The sequence below is a fragment of the Ovis canadensis genome, chromosome 17 (genome assembly GCF_042477335.2).
Source record: "Ovis canadensis isolate MfBH-ARS-UI-01 breed Bighorn chromosome 17, ARS-UI_OviCan_v2, whole genome shotgun sequence".
Lineage (NCBI taxonomy): Eukaryota > Metazoa > Chordata > Mammalia > Artiodactyla > Bovidae > Ovis > Ovis canadensis.
In genome coordinates, this window is record NC_091261.1 from 71,956,018 (window position 1) to 71,974,801 (window position 18,784).

Here is an 18,784-nt window from a genome sequence, read left to right on the forward strand (position 1 = left end):
CCAGGCAGCCTGTGCTCTTAACCACTAAATGTATTGTCATTTTCTGTCCATCAAATGTTAGTACGGACTCTCTAGAGTTTTAGAATTCGGGGGATCCCTTAGAGATCATCGGCTAGCTCTCAGGATGCAGAATGGGCCAATGTCTGGTAGCCCCTGCTCTCTCTCTCTCTCCACCTCTGTCTCTCTATCTCTGTCTCTGTCACTCTCTCTCTCTCTCAATCGGTGAAACAGAGGTGGTCACCCGTACAGGCACAAAAAAGAAGCAAACACTCGCCTGGTCTCTGATCTGGAAAGCGTCCCGTCGGTGCCGGACTGGGTCTGCTGCCTCCTGGGGGTCCTGAGTGAGGCAAAGAGAGAAAGAAGCTTGGAACAGAGACGGCGGCATCATTTGAGGGTTTGCCCCAAGCCCTCCTCATTTCACGGTGCAGACACAGGCCTAGGGGCGGTGCATGATGTGCAGAGGTATCCAGGGGTGCAGGAACAGTCCCACTGAGGGGATCCTGGGGTTGGAGAGGCCTAGCTTCAAGCCCCAGTCCTTCCTTCCTGAATCTCAGCTTCCTCCCCGCTGTGAAGTGGGGCTGGTGATACCTGCTCTTCATGTTTTGCTGGCTGTTATGAGGGCAACGAGCTAATGGAATAAGAACCACTTGCAAGGTAATAGGCGAGCCCATGTTTTGTGTCCACCATTATTACAGGGTCATTACCAGTCCAGAGGATTCTCTACATTTCCAAAGCTTGGGATGTGGGAGAGAGCCACAGGCTTGGGGCATGAAATAAAAATAACATTCAACGATGCAGTGAGAAAGCCATTCTGAGCTCCATTGGTTCGATACTGATCCCATCATGGGAAAAGTCTTACTGTGGTGCTACTTTTCTTTAACACATCTGTAACCTTTATTTAAGTGTCCCTTTTGAAAAAGCCAAAGAGGACAGGCCTCAGGCTCCAAACCTTCAGTAGGCCAGTGTACTGAGAATATCACCATGCTCTTTTATCTTCAGTACATTAACCTTTTAAAGCTGTATTTAATTTATAAATTAAATTATAATTTAATATCTAGGTCTTTGTTGCTGAGTGTGAGCCTTCTCTAGCTGTGCTGAGTGGGGTCTACTCTCTGTTGCTGTACGCAGGCTTTTTATCGCCCAGGTGTCTCTTGATGCAGAGCACGGGCTCTGCACACAGGCTCAGTAGTTGTGGTTCATTGATTTATTTGCCCCATGGCATGTGGGATCTTCCCAGAACAAGGATCAAATCCATGTCCCCCTGCATTGGCAGGCAGACTCCTAACCACTAGACCACCAGAGAAGACCCAGTATACTAATTTTTATAATAGCTTTCACAGTAGGTTGAATTGCATTCCCCCAAAGATATTCAAGTCCAAACTCCCAGTCCCTGTGAATATGACTATTTAGGAAGAGGGTCTTTGCAGATGACCAAGTTAAGATACAGTCATTAGGCTGGGCCCTAATCCGATATGACTATGCCCTTATAACGAGGGGAAGTTTGGACACACAGGACCCAAGCATGGAAGGAGGATGATGTGAAGATACCTCTACAAGCCAAGGAATGCCTGAGGCTCCCAGAAGCGAGGAAGAGGATGGGACACATTCTCTCTCACAGTTCATGGAAGGAGCCAACCCTGGCAACACCCTGATTTTGGACTTCTGACCTCCAGAACTGGGCCACAATACATTTCTTTTATTCTAAGCCACCCAGCTGTGATATTTGTTATGATTGTCCTTTGTGCTGTTTAGTCACTAAGTTGTGTCCTATTCTTTGAGACTCCATGGACTGCAGCATGTCAGGCCTTCCTGTCTTTCACTATCTCCTGGAGTTTGTTTAAATTCATGTCCATCGAGTTGGTGACATCATCCAACCATCTCATCCTCTGTCGTCCCCTTCTCCTGTCTTCAATCTTTCCCAGCATCAGGGTCTTTTCCAATGAGTTGGCTCCTCACATCAGGTGGCCAAAGTATTAGAGCTTCAGCTGCAGCATGAATATTCATGACTGCCCTAGCAAACTATTAATAACACACTCTCTTTTTTTTCTGGTATGGAATACTGGTTTCCCATTATTATAGGTTTCTTTTAAAATAACAAAAATTTTAAAATATTTTATTTATTTATTTGGCTGCACCAGGTCTTAGTTGCAGCATGTGGGATCTAGTTCCCTGACCAGGGATTGAACCCAGGTCCCCTGCATTGGAAGCATGGAGTCTTAGCCATTGGACCACCAGGGAAGTACCTAAAATAACAGCTTTTTAAATGCACCTATTAGGAATTATTTCCATTCTTTTATACAAGCCACATGTTCTCATATTTTCTCATGGAAGGAGGAATATTACTAATCTCTTGCCCACTATTTCTTCCTGAATCTCACATACCTGTCTGAGAACATGTGCCTTTTTGTTAAAGTCCAAGGTCCTAAAATTTTCCTTGAGAGAGAGTTTATGGTAACAACTTCTCTCAGTTATGTTTTTAAAGGAGGTCAATTTGGAGAAAATATTAAGGAAATAAGAGGGCAGATGGTAGTTGTATGTGGTAAGAATTGTGAGAGTGGGGTGACAATACTGGAAGGCGGGACACACTGGGGATGAAATACTGTCACTTTTTGCGTTTAGGTGGATATGATGCTACCCACACCCTCCCACCCATGCTGGGCTCCCAGCCTCATTCTATTCTAGTATTACTCATTCTAAGGGTCTTGGAAGAGTTTAGAGTTTGGCAGTGGCTGCAGCTTTGTAAAAAGCCCAGCGGATTCTGCAAGCAAAGGTGGGAGGTATTGCAGTCACAGCTGAGTGATGACCTGGGTGGGCAGGTGGGTGGCAGGTACCTGGTTGCCCAGGCTGGGGAGGTGCTGGGCTCTGCATTGAGGCCGGGGTGGGTCTAGAAGCCTGGACTGAGTTGGCCCGTCTCAAACCTGTAGGGGAAAGAAAAGAGCCTGTCATGTTACACACACACACACACAGACAGGCACACACACATATACAGTCAAAGCAGGAAGAAGCTTGGGATTGGTGAGTTGGCATAAGGTACGGTCCTCTGGGTGTGAACTGGAGGCAGCTCCCTGACATTCTCGGCTCTTTCAGACATTCCACTCCTCTCCTCAGTGTGTTCTCTCTTTTCAGTACTTAGATCACCCTGAGAAGTCACAGCAGCAGTGTGGGTATTGAAAAGCCCAGGTTCTGTGATGTTGCTCCCAACATCTATGACTTTGCACAAATGACCTGTCCTCTCTGGACCTCAGTCTCCTCATCTGTCAAATGGGATAACAGTAACTAGCTCACAAGGCTGTGGTGGAGACACATAATGATACAATACATGCAAAGTGCTCAGAACAGTGCCTGGCATGTAGTAAACACTCAACATCTGGTAGATTTTAAAAATCAATTTAGAATTTATTTTGGTGCTTGGGTCAAGCAGATTTCTTTTTTTTTTGTCGCACCTTGTGGCATATGGGATCTTAGTTCCCAAACCAGGGATCGAACCCGTGCCCCTCCTAGAGTGGAAGCGTTGAGTCTTAACCCCTGGATAGCTGAGTAAGTCCTGAAAGACTGTTCTTATCTTCATGAGGACTTAGTTTTGCATCCCAGATTTTTCTTTTATAAGCTGTGTGTCTTTGGGCTGGTCACTCACCCTCACTGAACCTCATATGCTTCATGCAGGCAATAACTCTACCCACTTGATAACAATGGTCTGATGCTTATTTATAAGAACTTATTTAATTTCACACCCTGTGAGGTAGTGCTTTATGAGCTCCATTTTACAAACGGGTAAACTGAGGCACAGAGCAGTTAAGGAGCTCACCTAGTGTCTCCTGATTAGTTAGTAGCAGAGCCTGGGTTTGAAGTCAGGTGTTTGACCTCTGGAGTCTGCCTGAGACTTTTAGGAGCTACTGCCTCTTGCAGAGCTGCTGGGGGATCAAATGTGGATGATACACATAGCAGCTCCTGGTGCCCAGAAGGTAAGACATTCCAGGAAGAATGCCTTGTCCTCGCTCACCTCGCTGAGCTGGATCCTACGTTTCCTGAATTTAGATCTTTAAAAAAAATGTATAACTTTTATTTCCAGAAATAAAAATGTGTAGGCTTTATAGGAAATTCTCTTTTTGGGGGGAGGCTGCACCCTGTGGCATGTGGGATCCTTGTTCTCCAACCCGGGATGAAACCCGTGTCTCCTGCACTGGAAGCATGGAGTCTTAAACACTGGGCCACCAGGGAAATCCTGATTATTTATTTTTCTTTTTATTTTTGCCCATGCTGAGTGGCTGGTGGGATCTTAGTTCCCTGACCAGGGATCAAACTCATGCTCCCTGCAATGGAAAGTGTTGAGTCCTAACCTCTGGACCACCAGGTAAGTCCTGAATTGAAACCGTTTCCACAGGAGAGATGCTTGAACGCTCAGAACAGAAAGTACCTGGCCACTCCTGCACTCCTGGCTGGGCTAACTAGTCCCCAGGCCTTGCCTCAGGGTCCTGCATTAGCACAGCTTGTTTGTTTGTTCATTTTGGTCTTTGTTCATCCATCCATTGACTCACTCACTCCTTCAACAAGTGTTCCCTGAATGTCTACCAATGGCCAGTGAATAAATGGATAAAACACTGTCCTCCCCATTCCTTTTGATTCTCTTCCATCAGGAAGCCTGTTTGGATTTGCCCATCTCTCTCACCTGCTGGGCTCTGGCTAGGGTCCCCAGCAGCCATGCCGTGGCTCTGGTCCCAGCTGTCTGAGTCCCGGCCAGAGGAGCTCATTCGTGCCTCAGAGGCCCTGCGCACAGGAGGCCCGTAGCTTCCTCGCCCAGGAGCTGAGGTCATGTCAGGGCCTGAAAGGAAAGCATGAATGGAATGTAGAAAGGGGGACTGGAGGAATGGGGGAAAGGACTCCTGTCCCCAGAGTAGAAGACAGAGTCAGCAGAACCCACCTGTCTTCTGACCTGGGCTCCTCCTATCTTCAGTGTCACCTGCAGAGAGAGAGAAAAAACTGACCAGGGGTATGTATTTGATGTTTTTGAAGAGGCATCACTTAAGAAGCTCACAAAAGGGTCTGTCCACCATTCCTAAGAGCTAAAAAAAACAATTAAAAATTTCCTCTCCCAATTTCCCCTCTAATGTAGAGACTGCTTACAACATCACATTATTTCCTTTGCAAATGAGTTGGGATCATCACCTCTGTATTCTTTCTAGAATGTGCTTTGTTCACTTACTTTGATTCTCCCCAGGATTCATCAGGCATGCTCCAACCTCAAGCCCTTCGCAAGTGACATTCCCAAAGATTCTTTGGGCACTTTTAACCACCTTGGTCAGTTTCTCTCAAATGTCTCTCTTCAGACAGCCCTTCTCTGACCATTCTGCCCAACATGAAGCTTCTATCCCCTCTACCTGTTTCACTTCTCTTCCAGGCACCTATAACTACCTGACATTTATTGTATTTGCATTTGCTGTTTGTTGAGCATATGTTTGTCCTACCAAACTTTAATTGCATGAAAGTACAGATTTTATCTGCTTCATTCACTGACTCCCTAGGGTGTAGAACAGAGCCTGGAACTCATTAGGTGTTCGGTAATTGCTTGTTAAAAGAATATTGAAAGTTCATATCATAGGCATAATTCTAAATCTATTATGTGTGAAATATCATTATGTCTTTAAAAATGTACATGCCTTAATTTAAAAATATTTCATTGCTTAAAAAATGCCAAAACAATTGCCATGGTAACATCAAAGATCACTGATCACAAATCATTTTTTGTGTGTGAAAAACTGCAATTACTATGAAGTGCAATAAAGCAAGGTGCAATAAAATGAGGTATGCCTATAGCATCTCATTTAATCTTCAAAATAACCCCATGAGTTATTAACCTCATTTTATAGATAAGGAAAGAGTTTCAGAGAAGTTAGATTACTCATCCAAGCTCACACAACTTGTAAGCTGCAAAGCTGGAACTCAAATTCAAGTACTCCTGGGCTCAGGTGTTCAAGATGTTGGCAGTTATGCTATAGTCTTCATCTTAGAGGGAGTAATGCTTAACCAGGGAGAAAGATGCTCTAGTGATGGAAACCCAGGGCTACAGGGTATGTTGACAGTTTGGTGAGTCTCTGCAAAGAGCAGAAATTGCTCATGCCTTGCCAGGATAAAAGTATTTGTTGAGTGCCTTTTGAGAGTCAGACATGTTACTGGGTGCCTTGAGAAGCTATGATTGGGCACTTCAATTTTTGCGATCTTCAACTATAACTTTCCTTTCAGAAGTACTGCCTGCACTCAACTCTGGAATTGTCATTCAGACCAGTTTTTATCACTTGGTTAATCAAAAGTACTGCAAGAGCTTTATGTGGTCAGTCTTAGTGGCCTTATTAAATTAAAATGTGTTCTATTGAGGTTACTTTTTTTTCTTCTTTTTACTGTTTTGTCACTCTTTTTATTATCATTTTAATAATTAATAATAATAGATAATAGTGATAATATCCATAGTAGCAGTAATTTTCTTTTTGCTAATTTCCTTTTTATTCATCTTTCACTTTTAATTAGTCTAGTTTCAGATTTGCTGGTGATTGATATAAGAAATATCAGGAGAAAATAAGGCCTTTTCAGCAAGCCTCCAATCCCCTGCCCTCCAGACTCCAGTGCGTACTTTGGTGCTGGGAGTCCTTCTCAGTTCCTAATTTTGACTTCCACCTCTGCTGTACCTCTAAACACTCCATCAGGCATGACAACAAAGCCTTTTGGCAGCTTGGCATTGCTGGAGAGTTCCCTGTGCTACTCTCTTGATAAGGGTTCATGGTGAGTTGTGAAAGGGACATAGGAGTTCTAGACCAAAGCCCAGAGGCTGGCTGGCTGTCCACCAGCTGGGTAGAAACACAGACATGATGCCAGGACACCCTTCAGGTAGACCAGTTAGCCAAGATCTGTCCTTGGTCCTGAAAGCAGCAACTGTATTTTCCTACCTCGAGTTGGAGCCCGGGCAGGGTGCTTGGGCTCAGGAGTGGGCTGCTCAGGGGCAGCGGGCACAGGCTCACTGACTGGCTGCTGGGGCTTGTTCTTCTTTATGGGCATAGGCTGTGGGAGGACCTGTTTGGGGAAGCCCTTGAAGAACCATGCTCCAGAGCGCTTCCACACCTGGAGGAGGAGAGGTAGAAGATGAAGACATGGCAGCTGAGCACTATTGCTCCTGTCTTGATGAATGCTAATTTTCCACTTTGCTCCCTGTCCTCAGAGCACCGACACAATAGGCTCCGGGAACCGAATGGGACCCATCCACTCACCTCTCTCTGCTCGATGCAGATTTTGCAGAGCCACACAGGGTGTGGGCGGTTGTTGGAGGTCTCCACCCCACACTTGGTGCAGACATTCTGGAGACAAAACACAGCCCAGTGCACACTCAAGATATGTCAGGCTCGGAGCTGCTGGTAATCGGAAGTGGCTGGGAAGGGTGGCAACAAAGCCCTGTTCTCCCTTGTTCCTCACCTGCCTCCCATGACCAAGGCCAGTTAGAATAAAGTTCTAATTTGAGTCTTGATTTCTGATAACAAGAACTGGAATCATTCCCAAGCCCTCAACGCAGGGATTCTCCAAGAGTCTCTGTGGGACCTGAGTTTTCAGCATCCACACCAGGTAGATCATTGACATAATTTTTTTAAAGAGCAACTATTTATCTGTTTCTTTATTTCTTCTTTCTTTCCCAAATGAATTAGAGACAAGCTAGACTATGACTACAGGTTCAACTCCTTACAAAGAAGGAAGTTATCTGAGTAGATGCTGTGACTATGTGATGGAACAGGATACTTTTGGCTGAGTTTCCTGCCAGTCAAAACAAATAGGTCACAAAATTCTCACTATCTAGTTGACTACAGAAGGCAGGTTTTTTGGAGTAGATAACCTTTCCCCAATACTCCATTCTAAATGCTAACTGGGACCCCAAGCAGGAGAAGTCAGGTGATATTATGGACCTCTCCAGCTGGATTGTTCCCTTGAATTCCTTTCCTGGGAATCAGACAGACCCAAGAACAGTTGTGTTTCTGTCCTGGAATGGTCAAGTGCAGACAAGGTGGAAAGCATACAAGCCCCTAGAGTGAATGCTTGAGGCTTTCCTGCCAGTCCAGTGGCTAGGACCTCATCTTCCAATGCAGGGGGTGTGGGTTGGGAAGCTAAGATTCCACATGTCTCATGGCCAAAAAAAAAACAAAACATAAAACAGAAGCAATATTTTAACAAATTCAATAAAGACTTTAAAAATAGTACATGTCAAAACATCTTAAGGAAAAAAAAAAGAGTGAATGCTTAAGAAGACCAAAGTCTAACTTGGCCTAACTTGGCTAGAGACGGGCTTTCTAAAATGGCTTGTACTATAACCCAGGGTAGAGCATGCTGTGTATGCTTTCCATGTACACATGTATATAGACATAAGCCCAGCATACTTTTTTTTTTTTTTTTGCCATGTGGGATCTTAGTTCCCCAACCAGGGATTGAACCTGCACCCTCCTGTGGTGGAATCATGGAGTCTTAACCACTAGACTACCAGGAAGTCCCCCAGTATCCTCTTTAGGATGACCAATATCTTGCTAAGCCAGAATACCTGTAGGTTCAACCATAGTTCATGTTCTGCCTCATTCTCCCAAGTTCATCCTGTATGGAGCAGAGCTCCAAGGGGACAGAAGGGTCAGCATGACATCTAGGGGAGGAACCATGAACAGGCACAAGAGCATGCTAGAAGGAATCGATCCAAGCTCCATCCCTAAGACCCAAGGCCCCCAAAAGGCTGGACCCCAGGCTTAGGCCCTCTGCATGGGATGCGCAGGGAAGCAGGGAAGGGGAAGGAGATGGTACCTTCTTACAGTCCTCGCACACCACACAGGCGGAGCCCAGCATCCCCAGCTGCTCTCCACACAGGATACAGCGGTTCACCCCGTCCCCGGCCACGTTCTTCCTCATGTTCTCTAGGCGGTCCACCAGGCGCCTGGAAGCAGAGTCAGCGTTATATGGGCCTTACAGGACCGGGGGCCACCAGCAGCTCGCTCAATATCTGGCTGATGGCCTTAACCTTCTTTGGGGCACATATTCTTGAGTATCTGATGATGACTAATTGGGCCACTCCCCAGAAAAATGGTACATACATTCTGATATATTTCAGAACATCATGGAACCCCTTCCCTGTACCCCAAAGCCTGTCTATTCTACTAACTTCAGATTAAGAACTTTAATCTTTTCTCCTGTCGCCTCCTCCAGGGACAGTCTTCTGAACTCCAGATCTTTTTATCTAATTGTCTACATGATGTCTCCACTTGGGTCTCAAACTTGCACTTTCAGCTCAACTCTTCATCCTGGCTGCTCTTCATTCCACCCCCAGTAAATCTGCTCCCATTCTCAGGGAGCAGTAGCGCTACCCACTAACTTGCTCCAATCAGAAACCTAGAGGGTCTTCCTGAGCCCCTACTCTCCTGACATTCAGTGACCCTACCAAGTCCTATTGTGTCTAACTCCACACCATTTCCAGAATCCACCCACTTCTCTGTCTTCACCTCAGCCAAGCCACAGACATCTCTCCTCCAGGTGACTGCAGGAACCGCAGGAACCTCTCAGTCCCTGTGTCTTCATTCATCCCCTTCTATCGTCTGTTCTCCCCACCACAGCCATGGAGAGATTCCTAAAACATAAATCTGATCATGGCACTCCCTCTTCCCCCTAAAACCTTTAGCTGGTTCCCATTCCACAAGGTTTCCGTGATCCCATGTGGTCTGGCCCTGGATAAAACCCTAAACTTCTTCTCCCTCTTAGTTTTATTTCAGTATTATAGTTCAGTGGTTCTTTAAGTCTGATAACCAGACCATCAGCATCAGTGTCTCCTGAAAATTTGTCGGAAATGAAAATTCTTGGGCCCCACTCCAGAATAACCTAATCAGAGAGTCTGTGGGTAGGGCCTGGCAATCTGCTTTAGCAACCCCTCCAGGGGATTCTGGCAAAAGTTTAAGAACCACTGCTCTGGTTACCCTGGTCTTTTTGAGTTCTAGTTTTCCTAACTGCCTCAGTGTTTCTGTACATTTTGTTCCTTGTGCCTGAAACATGCCTTTGCCCATTGCACATCTTTGTGATCTTTCTCTCTCTCTCTCGCACACACACACACAATTTTCCTGTCTAGATTCCCCTTATCCTTCATATTCCATATATATTTCATATTCCAATATCCCTGCCCCTTAGAAAACTTCTCTGACTACCCATTTTATTTACTCTAATTGTAACCCTTCTGCATAGCACTTGTCTCATGTATAAGTAATTGTGGGATTGTCTACATTAAGTAATTAGGTAACTGTGAGTCCATCTCTAGACTATGAACTCCCCTGGGTCAGGGATCTTGTCTTCAGGGCCAGAACAGTGCCTGGGCCACAGTGAGTGTTCACACATGATGGTCAAATGAATGAATGAATGAATGCAGCCCACCCCCCAAATATGTATTCAGCAAAAGCAAGCTGAATTCAATGTCCAGTGACATATAATAGCATCTTATACTTAATGAATACATAGTGCTTATTATATGCCTGACATGGTATGAAGTGCTTTGCCATCCAACCCTAGGAGGTACTATTAATAAGCCATTTTGCAGGTAAAGAAAGTGAGGCACTTTCTTTAAAGTTAAATTACTTGCCCAAGGTCACACAGCTAGGAAGCAGCAAAGCTAAAACTGAAACCCACGTATCTTATGTGCTACACTGTGTGTGCGTGTGTGTGTGTGTCTGTTAGCCACTCAGTCATGTCTGACTCTTTGCAACCCCATGGACTGTAGCCCGCCAGGCTCCTCTGTCTGTGAAATTCTCCAGGCAAGAATGTTGGAGTGGGTTGCCACTCCTTTCTCCAGGGGATCTTCCTGAGCCAGGGACTGAACCCAGGTCTCCTGCACTGTAGGCAGATTCTTGACATTTTGAGTCACCAGGGAAGCCCATGTGTTACGCTAACCCTTCTCAAACTTAATGTGCATACCAGTCACACTGGTGTCTTGTTAAAATGCAGATTCCAAGGCATCAGGTCTGGGGTGAGGCCTGAGGTGCTGTGTTTCTACAACTCCCAAGTGATTCCACACTATGCTACTGGTCCCAGGACACACTCTGAATAGCACAAGGCTGCACATGATGACTCTACCTGTGGGGGCATCCTGCTTTGATCTCAAGTGTGTTGTTTTTGACACTTCCTACCAGCCTGAGGGGCTTCCTAGGTGGCGTTAGTGGTAACCCACCTGCCATCCCTGCAGGAGATGTAAGAGACACAGATTCGATCCCTGGGTCGGGAAAATCCCCTGGAGAAGGAAATGGCAACCCACTCCAGTATTCTTGCCTGGAGAATCCCATGGACAGAGGAGCCTGGAGGGCTACAGTCTATGGGGTCACAAAGAGTCGGGCATGACTGAAGCGACTTAGTATGCACACAGCAGCCTGAAGTCATCTGCTTTTTCCCTCAAACAAAACCTTACTGTTTCCGTTCCAGCCACCGCCAGTGGACTCAGATGAAGCTGGACCCTGCCCACCCCTCCATGTGCTGGCTCTCAGCTGTGGACACCAGAAGCATGAGAACCCCTGGGATGGCACTTAGGCATCACAGGGTCCAGGAGGTCCCTGGCCAGCCCTGCTGGCAGCCACCTGATGCCAACTCTCCCCACGGCCATCTCTCCTCGGTCCCGCCATCCACTCAAAGCGCTCTAGTTGCTGTCTTATAAATAGCAGCTTCTCTTTTTGTGTTCCATTCAACAGGGGAGCCCACGGAGGAGCCAAAGCAGCTTGTGGGCGCTAGAGCTTACTGCGACCCTGATCTGACAGGGCTGCTTAGGGAGGCAGCATGTGAAAAAGCAAAGGCAGCACACGCTCCTCCTCCTCCTCTGCCCCGGCCCTCCCCACATTTTCCCTAGAAATGGCTTTTATAGGATGACGCAATGATGCGAGGTAACCAGATCCAGGGGCTCCCGGTGATCAGTCTCAGTACACCAGCAGCCAGTGTCTACTGAGCACTTACAGTATGCCAGGCACAGAGGTGGGCACTCCACGTGGATTTCCTCAACAAATCCTTCCAGCAGCACTGCAAGCTGAAGACTATTCTTTTCCTCATTTTCCAAATGAGAAAAGTGAAGCACAGAGAGGTGAAGTGAGGTACTCAGGTCACACAGCAGGGAGGTGGGTAGGGAAAGCCTGAACTCAGATCCAGGCAGTCTGGCAGTCTGGTTTTTGAGTCCCTGTTCTTTTTTTTTTTCCCTACATTTAAGTAAATAAAAAATCTTAGTTCCCTGACCAGGCATGGGCCTGTGCATCCCTGCAGTGGAATCATAGCGTCTTAACCTCTGGACCACTAGGGAAGTCCTTCAAGTCCCTGTTCTTATTCAGACCTCACTGCTGTTACTGCCAAGCAGAGCCATGGGGGCCTTCTTGAACAGTCCAGTCTCCCCCTGCTCTGTTCCGTTGCCTTTCTCACACCAGCAGGGCCTCGATCACTGGTAGGTACCAAGTTGCACACATGATTCTATCTCTTTTGCCTCTGACTTCTCAGAAGTTGGGATAAGACACCAACAATTGAGCTGCCATCTTGTTCCCCTAAAAAGTCCCCAATGTCGAATGGAGAAATCTGGATGTTGGCCTTGAATTTTGCCTCTCTGGGATGCAATTTCCTCATCTGTAAAGGAGAAGGTGTTGGGCTAAGTTGGTCATTGTCAAATTGTGCTTTATGGCACCCCAGAGGCTCCTCAGAGACCATCTTGGGGCCACTCACTGGAGTGCTATAGCGGGAGTAATGCTGAGAGCTATTTCATTCAGAGTATATCTGTGTTTATCTCTTCCATTTGTTTGAGCTTTCGAATTAGATTTCCTTCAGAAAGTTGGTCCCGCTATTTAAAGAAACAGTTTGAAGTTGTCTGGAGCAGACAAATTTGAAGATGCTTTTCAATGCCATACAATTACCAAATGTTATGAGACAATGAGGTAAGCTAATGGAGGCAGGGGATGGTAACTGCACAGTGTCATATATATATCTTTCTTTTTTTGGACACACATTTGTTCTCACATTTTTTCCCCTTCATCCACAGCCAGATGAAGTGATTCATCTAGCCAGAAAGTAGTTACATTTTGTTCTTCTCACGCTATCAGTGGTGGTGATGGTGGTGAAGGGGGCAGTCTCAAAGTACAGAAAGCACTAAGCCTGGGCTAGAATCTAGTTCTCTGAGCCAGTGAACCATCTTTGCTTTCCATGAAATCCCCTCGTGGCCTCCTGCCTCAAGTCAAGCTTTGCCAACCCAGCTCAGGAAGAGAGCATGGGCTAGATGACCCAATTCTAAACTGCAGCATGCTCTACTCAGGAAACCTAGAAGGCTCACCTGCTGCCACTTGCAAACTCACACTCTTGCATCCCTCTCAAGATGCTTGCTCCTTCCATCATTCAGTCCTCAACTCCAAAAGGCCCCATTAACACGCACTGTACTGGGAGTGTCTCATTAGCTTCTATCAGTGGCAGCAAATGGCATGGAAAAACAGATTGAAGATCGTTATCCAGATCTCTCAGCATAGCGACCCCTTGTTATTTGTGAATTCAGTACAGACCAATAAAGAGAGAGGGTAGTGGAGTAGGGTTGGGCAGACCTTCCTTCTCTGCTCAAAGACAGGGATGAGCAGGGTGGCAGGTGTGGGGGTGTTTCCTGTAGCCTGACCATTCGGACAACCTCTCTGCAACCCCAGATGCTAGGGCCTCAACAGGGAGGGCCTGAATAGCCAAGGAGCATTAATTTGGAAATAAAACTTTGCAGGGAACTAAGTCCAAATGATGTCATGAAGACCATGAGTCATAGATGGGTCTTTATCCTGGTGATCAAACATTTCAGTTTCTTCACCCCATAAGGAATGTTTCTTGTTACCAGGCTTGGCAGGAAAGTCCTATATGCACTATGAAGGATGCCTGTAACCCTCAATGCATGTTAATGACCCAGAAGAATTGAAAAAAAAAAATGCCTGGGGCCCCAGCTCTAAAACTTCTCAGTTATGGATTTGATTACACCCGGAAACCAGTATTTCAGCCTGTGGTCCTGTTGAGAGCCACTGCATGGGGGTATGTTCTGCAAATGGATGGTCCGTCTAGATTACCCTAGAAGAGTGTTCAACATTCAGATTCTGTGGGACTGGGATGGGTTCCAAGTGTCTGTAGTTTGGAGTAGCTCCCTATGGGATCCTATGGGTGCTGGTGAATTTTTGGCCACATTTTGAGAAATGCTTCAGTAGGGAAGGAAGCAGTGGGACAAACCACATGAGAAAATGCTCTCCGCATTATGTTAAGTGGAGGAAAATCCCCCAAATCTGTGCAGAACTGTGATCGTGATGTAAGGCTGGGTTTGGAACATGCTCATCTGAATACATTTGCCTAGTGTGCACCAGGGGAAAAAAAATTATGAAAGAAACACACTGAAATATTCACAATGATTATTTCCAGGCGGTGGGATTATGAGTAACTTTTTCCCCTTTCTTTTATACCTGTGCTACCCTCTTCCCTTAAGCACCCAGTTAGCTGGACTCCTCTATACTTTAACTTTATGTAATAAACATGAGCTACTTTATGTTAGACGATAAAATTAGCATTTTTGGAGACAGATAACATGTAAGCCAACGGTTAAAAGCCATGGCCTTAAATCCTACCCCTTATCCAGTCAATGACCTAGAAAAAGCTTTGCGCTCTGCGTGCTTTCACCCCAAACAATAATGTGAGCAGTTAGATGAGATGCACCTCAAGCTTCCTCCCCTGGGCAACATTCAGGGATTCTCAGATGCTGAGGCTGAAGCATCAAGATTTCTCCTTGTGTTTTGAAACTGAAGGACTTTCACTGACAGAGAGAAGACCCATCCGCATTGGCAGGCTAGCTTTGTTTGCCTGTCTAATGTCTCCACATTAAGCGCCCAATTAGCTGGACACTGTACGTGGCTGTCACTCTCTAGTTGTGTCTTTACATGCCTGATTAACTTTATGATTCCTACTCATGCCTCAGATCCAGGAAACCCGTCCATCACCAGGCTGGGTGCTTAAGGGGAGCTGATGGTTATTCAGTGAAGTTGGGTGGGCATCTCCCGTTTCCCAGGATGTTTCCGGAGGCACCAGAAAGGTTAATGGTCTCCTCCTCTGGGCACCAACAGACAACCCCTGGAGGTGATGGGAAGTGGATTCCCGAGGTACTCTGACCTTGCTGTCCAAATAGACGCAAATGGGCTATTCATTCATGTGACGAATATTTATGGAGAAACTACTATGTGACAGTAGACAGCGAGGACACAGCGGGGAGCAAAACAGATGAGGCGCCTGCCGTCGCGGAGCTGGCATTCTAGTGAGAGACTCGGACATTTTTCAAATGATCACATCGATCATCATAATTAGGCTCAGAGTAAGTATTCTGCAGAACAAGCACGGGCAACTGTGAGAACTCAGAGGGAGGGACATTAAGTAGGATGGGGCCTCAGAGAAAATGACCACTGAAATGAGACCTGAGGATAAAGAGGAGCTGGACCAGGAAAGAGGGTGAGGAAAAGCACTGGAAGAAGAAGGAACAGCAAGTGCAAGGGAGTTGAGAGTTGCTTAACAGCCCTTGGGCGGGACGGCAGAAGATGAGGCTGGAGAGGTGGGCAGGGGCCATTCCCTCAAAGTCTTGAGTCTAACAGTGATGGGAAAGCATGAAAGGGCTTTAGGTAGAGGAAACCCAACTTCCCCCATTTTGAGACAATGCATGGACATATGATGGAGCCCCTGCAGTCTTGGAACAGTGAGTTTCAAATGCCAAAGTGGTTCTAGGTGGAATAAGGCAGGCAGGTCACCAGACTTTGTCTACACATGGGAGTGGACCAGGTCTCTTGAAACTATAAGATTGTCCCCAGTGGCTCTAATTCAGTGGTGAAAGGGTACACTAGTGGGAAGCCCATGAGATGCCACTGCCTGCTAGCTGGCTTCAGGAGTCCCTCTGTGCTAGCTTCTTAGTGCCACTGTCACAAATTACAGCTTAGTGGCTTATGACAGCATAAGGGTCCTAGAGATTACGTACCTGACACAAGTTTCACTTAGTCAAGGTACTGGCAGGCAGGGCTGCCTTCTTCCTGGAAGCTCTAGAACACCTGTTCCTTGCCTTTTCTAATTTCTAGAGGCTGCCCACATTCCTTGGCTTGTGGCCTCTCCCTCCATCTTCAGCCAGCAGGGTAGCATTTGCCAAGCTTGCTGTTACCCTCCCACCTCTCTCTTATAAGGACCCATGTGATTATATTGGCTATTCCAGGGTAATCTCTGTATCTCCAGATTCTTCATCATACCTGCAAAGTCTCTTTGGCCATGGGAGGTAACAGTCACAGGTTCCAGGGGTTAGGATGTGAACATCTTTGCAGGGTAGCATTATTCTACCCACTACACCTATATTCCTGCCCCATCTGGCATGCAAGTTCTGTTTCTACCTGGTTAAGGTCAGAATCAGATTCAGGTCCTCTTCTCTGAAGCAAGGTTTGGGCAGTTCCTCCCTGCCTGGCTGTGGATGTCAGACAAATCAAGTTTTTGGACTCTGTGAGTTTCTGATCACCTTCTCTGGGTACTCAACTCCAGGAAAACATAGACTCTCTCCACACATGCACACGCACGTGAACACGCGCGCGCGCGTGCAAACACACACACACACACACACTCTTTCAGAATTAAGAAATGTGAGGCACTTATGATGCAGGAGTTGGGGTGTCCATTCTGCAGTGACCTTGCTTGGGTGCAAGTGGACTTTGGGCTTTGGACTTTGGACTTTGCGATTTCCTGGCTCTGAGACTTTAAGAAAGTTATATAACCTTTCTGAGCTTCTGTTTTCCATCTGTAAATTTAATGAAAACAAAGTGCTTGCCTCCTGGAATTGTTGCAAAGATAAAACGAGAGTGTTTGTAAAATGCCCGGAACACGGTAACTACTCAGTTGTGGCTGCTGCTAATTATTTCTTCTGGAAATTTGTGGCTTTAATAGCTCCCTATGCTCACATTTTTTTTCTGTGTAACCAGGGTGCTAAAATCTGCACATGAAATCCATCTTTCTAAAGCTTTTAAAGGGGCTGCCGTGACTAGAAACTGACAGAACTCATGTGCCCGTCTCTAACCACACACACAGATGGAACACACAACCACACAGGAGCATGGGTGTGATTGTCACCTGCATACAGAGCATGCTTGCACACACACACGGCTGTACACACTCTGCTTTTGCAAGGAGCCTAGCCCTAGTTGGCTGCCTTCTGCAGACAAGGATACCAGCCAACTGCAGATCTGACAGTGCTTGTTCGTTGAGCTCAGGCTCCCTCCAAAAAATCCAAATTGGCCCCAGAAATGTTCAGGCAACTGCTTTAGAGCTTTCAAACCAGCAGTGCTGCAACATCTTGATGAATGTTGAAGAGAAGCCTAACAGATGTACAGCTGCTCCAGAAAGTAGGTTTGAAGGAGTGAGCTGCAGAGCTGAGAACACCCTGCCTGTGAAGGTGTGCTGGTTTTACGTGCTGATCCCTGAACCAGTGGGGAGAATGGCGAAAAGCTGGGCCTCCATCACTGATGGTGCGGAGACAGACAGCTGCCTTTAGAGCCTCGATGGAGCGTGACGGCACGACGGTTCAGAAGACGCAGTGGAGCGAGAGAGTGAGTCGTGTTGTCTCTCTCCCTCACGTACACACACCATTAATTCCAGGGGCATGCTGCTTTCCCCATCACCCCATTGCCAAGTGGGGAGATACTACCACTAGGTTTATTAGACTTGGCATTTCCTGAAGTCTAGACTGGGTCATCTAGACTGTGAACATGGCTGCTCTGAAGGGGGCTGGTCTGAGACTCCAACGCCAAGGTCTCTCGGGAACCTGTCCTTAAATGACTAAGTCCCTCCGTCATGAAGCCATGCTGCTGGCATGCAGGGTGCGCGCAGTTCAGACTCATTAATTTCCACTGCTGTTTATTACCGTCACTTGCTGGGGAGCTGTTGATCCTACTCTCTCTCCTTGATGGATTGGTCAGTGGGATTCCTGCCTGGACCCCAGCACTTTGGGGAAGGGGGTCACCCCCGGTCAGGGTTGGAGCCACTAGAGAAAGCCCGAGGGCTCCCCGGGGCTAATGTAGTCAGCCAGGCAAGGAAGTGGGTCATTTAAACCCAATAATAGCACCAGTTATCCGGTGCTGTGCTAAGCATTCCTTGCGCATTGTTTTCCTTAAGCACTGTGAGGTCAGTTCTATTATTCACTCCCATTTTATGGGGGGCTGGGGGGGGCGGGGAATGAGGCACACAGACAGGAAGTCACTTACCAAGGGCACACAGCCAGCAGGTGCCCAAGATGGGACTGGAGGCTGGGTCTAGCTACTTGGACGCTGTTACCCACTTTGGAAGAATGAAGCCTTTGTTTCTTTTCAGTGCTTACAGTTGGGGCCCCTTCTAACTCCTGCACCTGCCCTTTCTTGTCATGGAAAGTAGGGTTGAGAGAATATGATGCTGAGGCCCACAAGGGACAGTGGAGAAGGGTGAACTGCCCCACTGTAGGAAGAAGTGTGTGACACTGAATCTTTTAACCTGAGTGAATATATGAGACACCCTGTAAATTATTGACTTCCCTGAAGCTCTGAAGTCATTTGTCAATTGCCTTTCCTACCTGCACCTCTGAAAGGCAATAAGATAATGTGGAAAGACAGATTCAAGTTCAGAGTTTGGTTTGGCCATGAAAAGACTGTGTACCCCTGGGCAAGTGCCTTATTTAACCTCTCTGAACTTCGGTTATCTCATCTGTGAAGTAAAGACAGTAGTCTCTCACTCT

At 46.7% G+C, this 18,784-nt stretch overlaps 1 protein-coding gene across 2 annotated transcripts in view; it reads right to left on the bottom strand.

Annotated features, from left to right (window-relative positions):
- The window catches only part of RPH3A (rabphilin 3A), a 277,387-nt gene that overhangs the window by 22,406 nt on the left and 236,197 nt on the right, over nt 1-18,784 (bottom strand). For both annotated transcript variants that reach the window (XM_070289353.1, XM_070289352.1), the window contains exons 6-12: nt 8,815-8,944; nt 7,254-7,340; nt 6,936-7,107; nt 4,919-4,957; nt 4,667-4,819; nt 2,832-2,918; nt 275-337 (exon numbers count right to left, since the gene is read on the bottom strand). In XM_070289353.1, the coding sequence (XP_070145454.1) occupies nt 275-337; nt 2,832-2,918; nt 4,667-4,819; nt 4,919-4,957; nt 6,936-7,107; nt 7,254-7,340; nt 8,815-8,944 (731 nt within the window). The remainder of the gene's footprint in view (nt 1-274; nt 338-2,831; nt 2,919-4,666; nt 4,820-4,918; nt 4,958-6,935; nt 7,108-7,253; nt 7,341-8,814; nt 8,945-18,784) is intronic.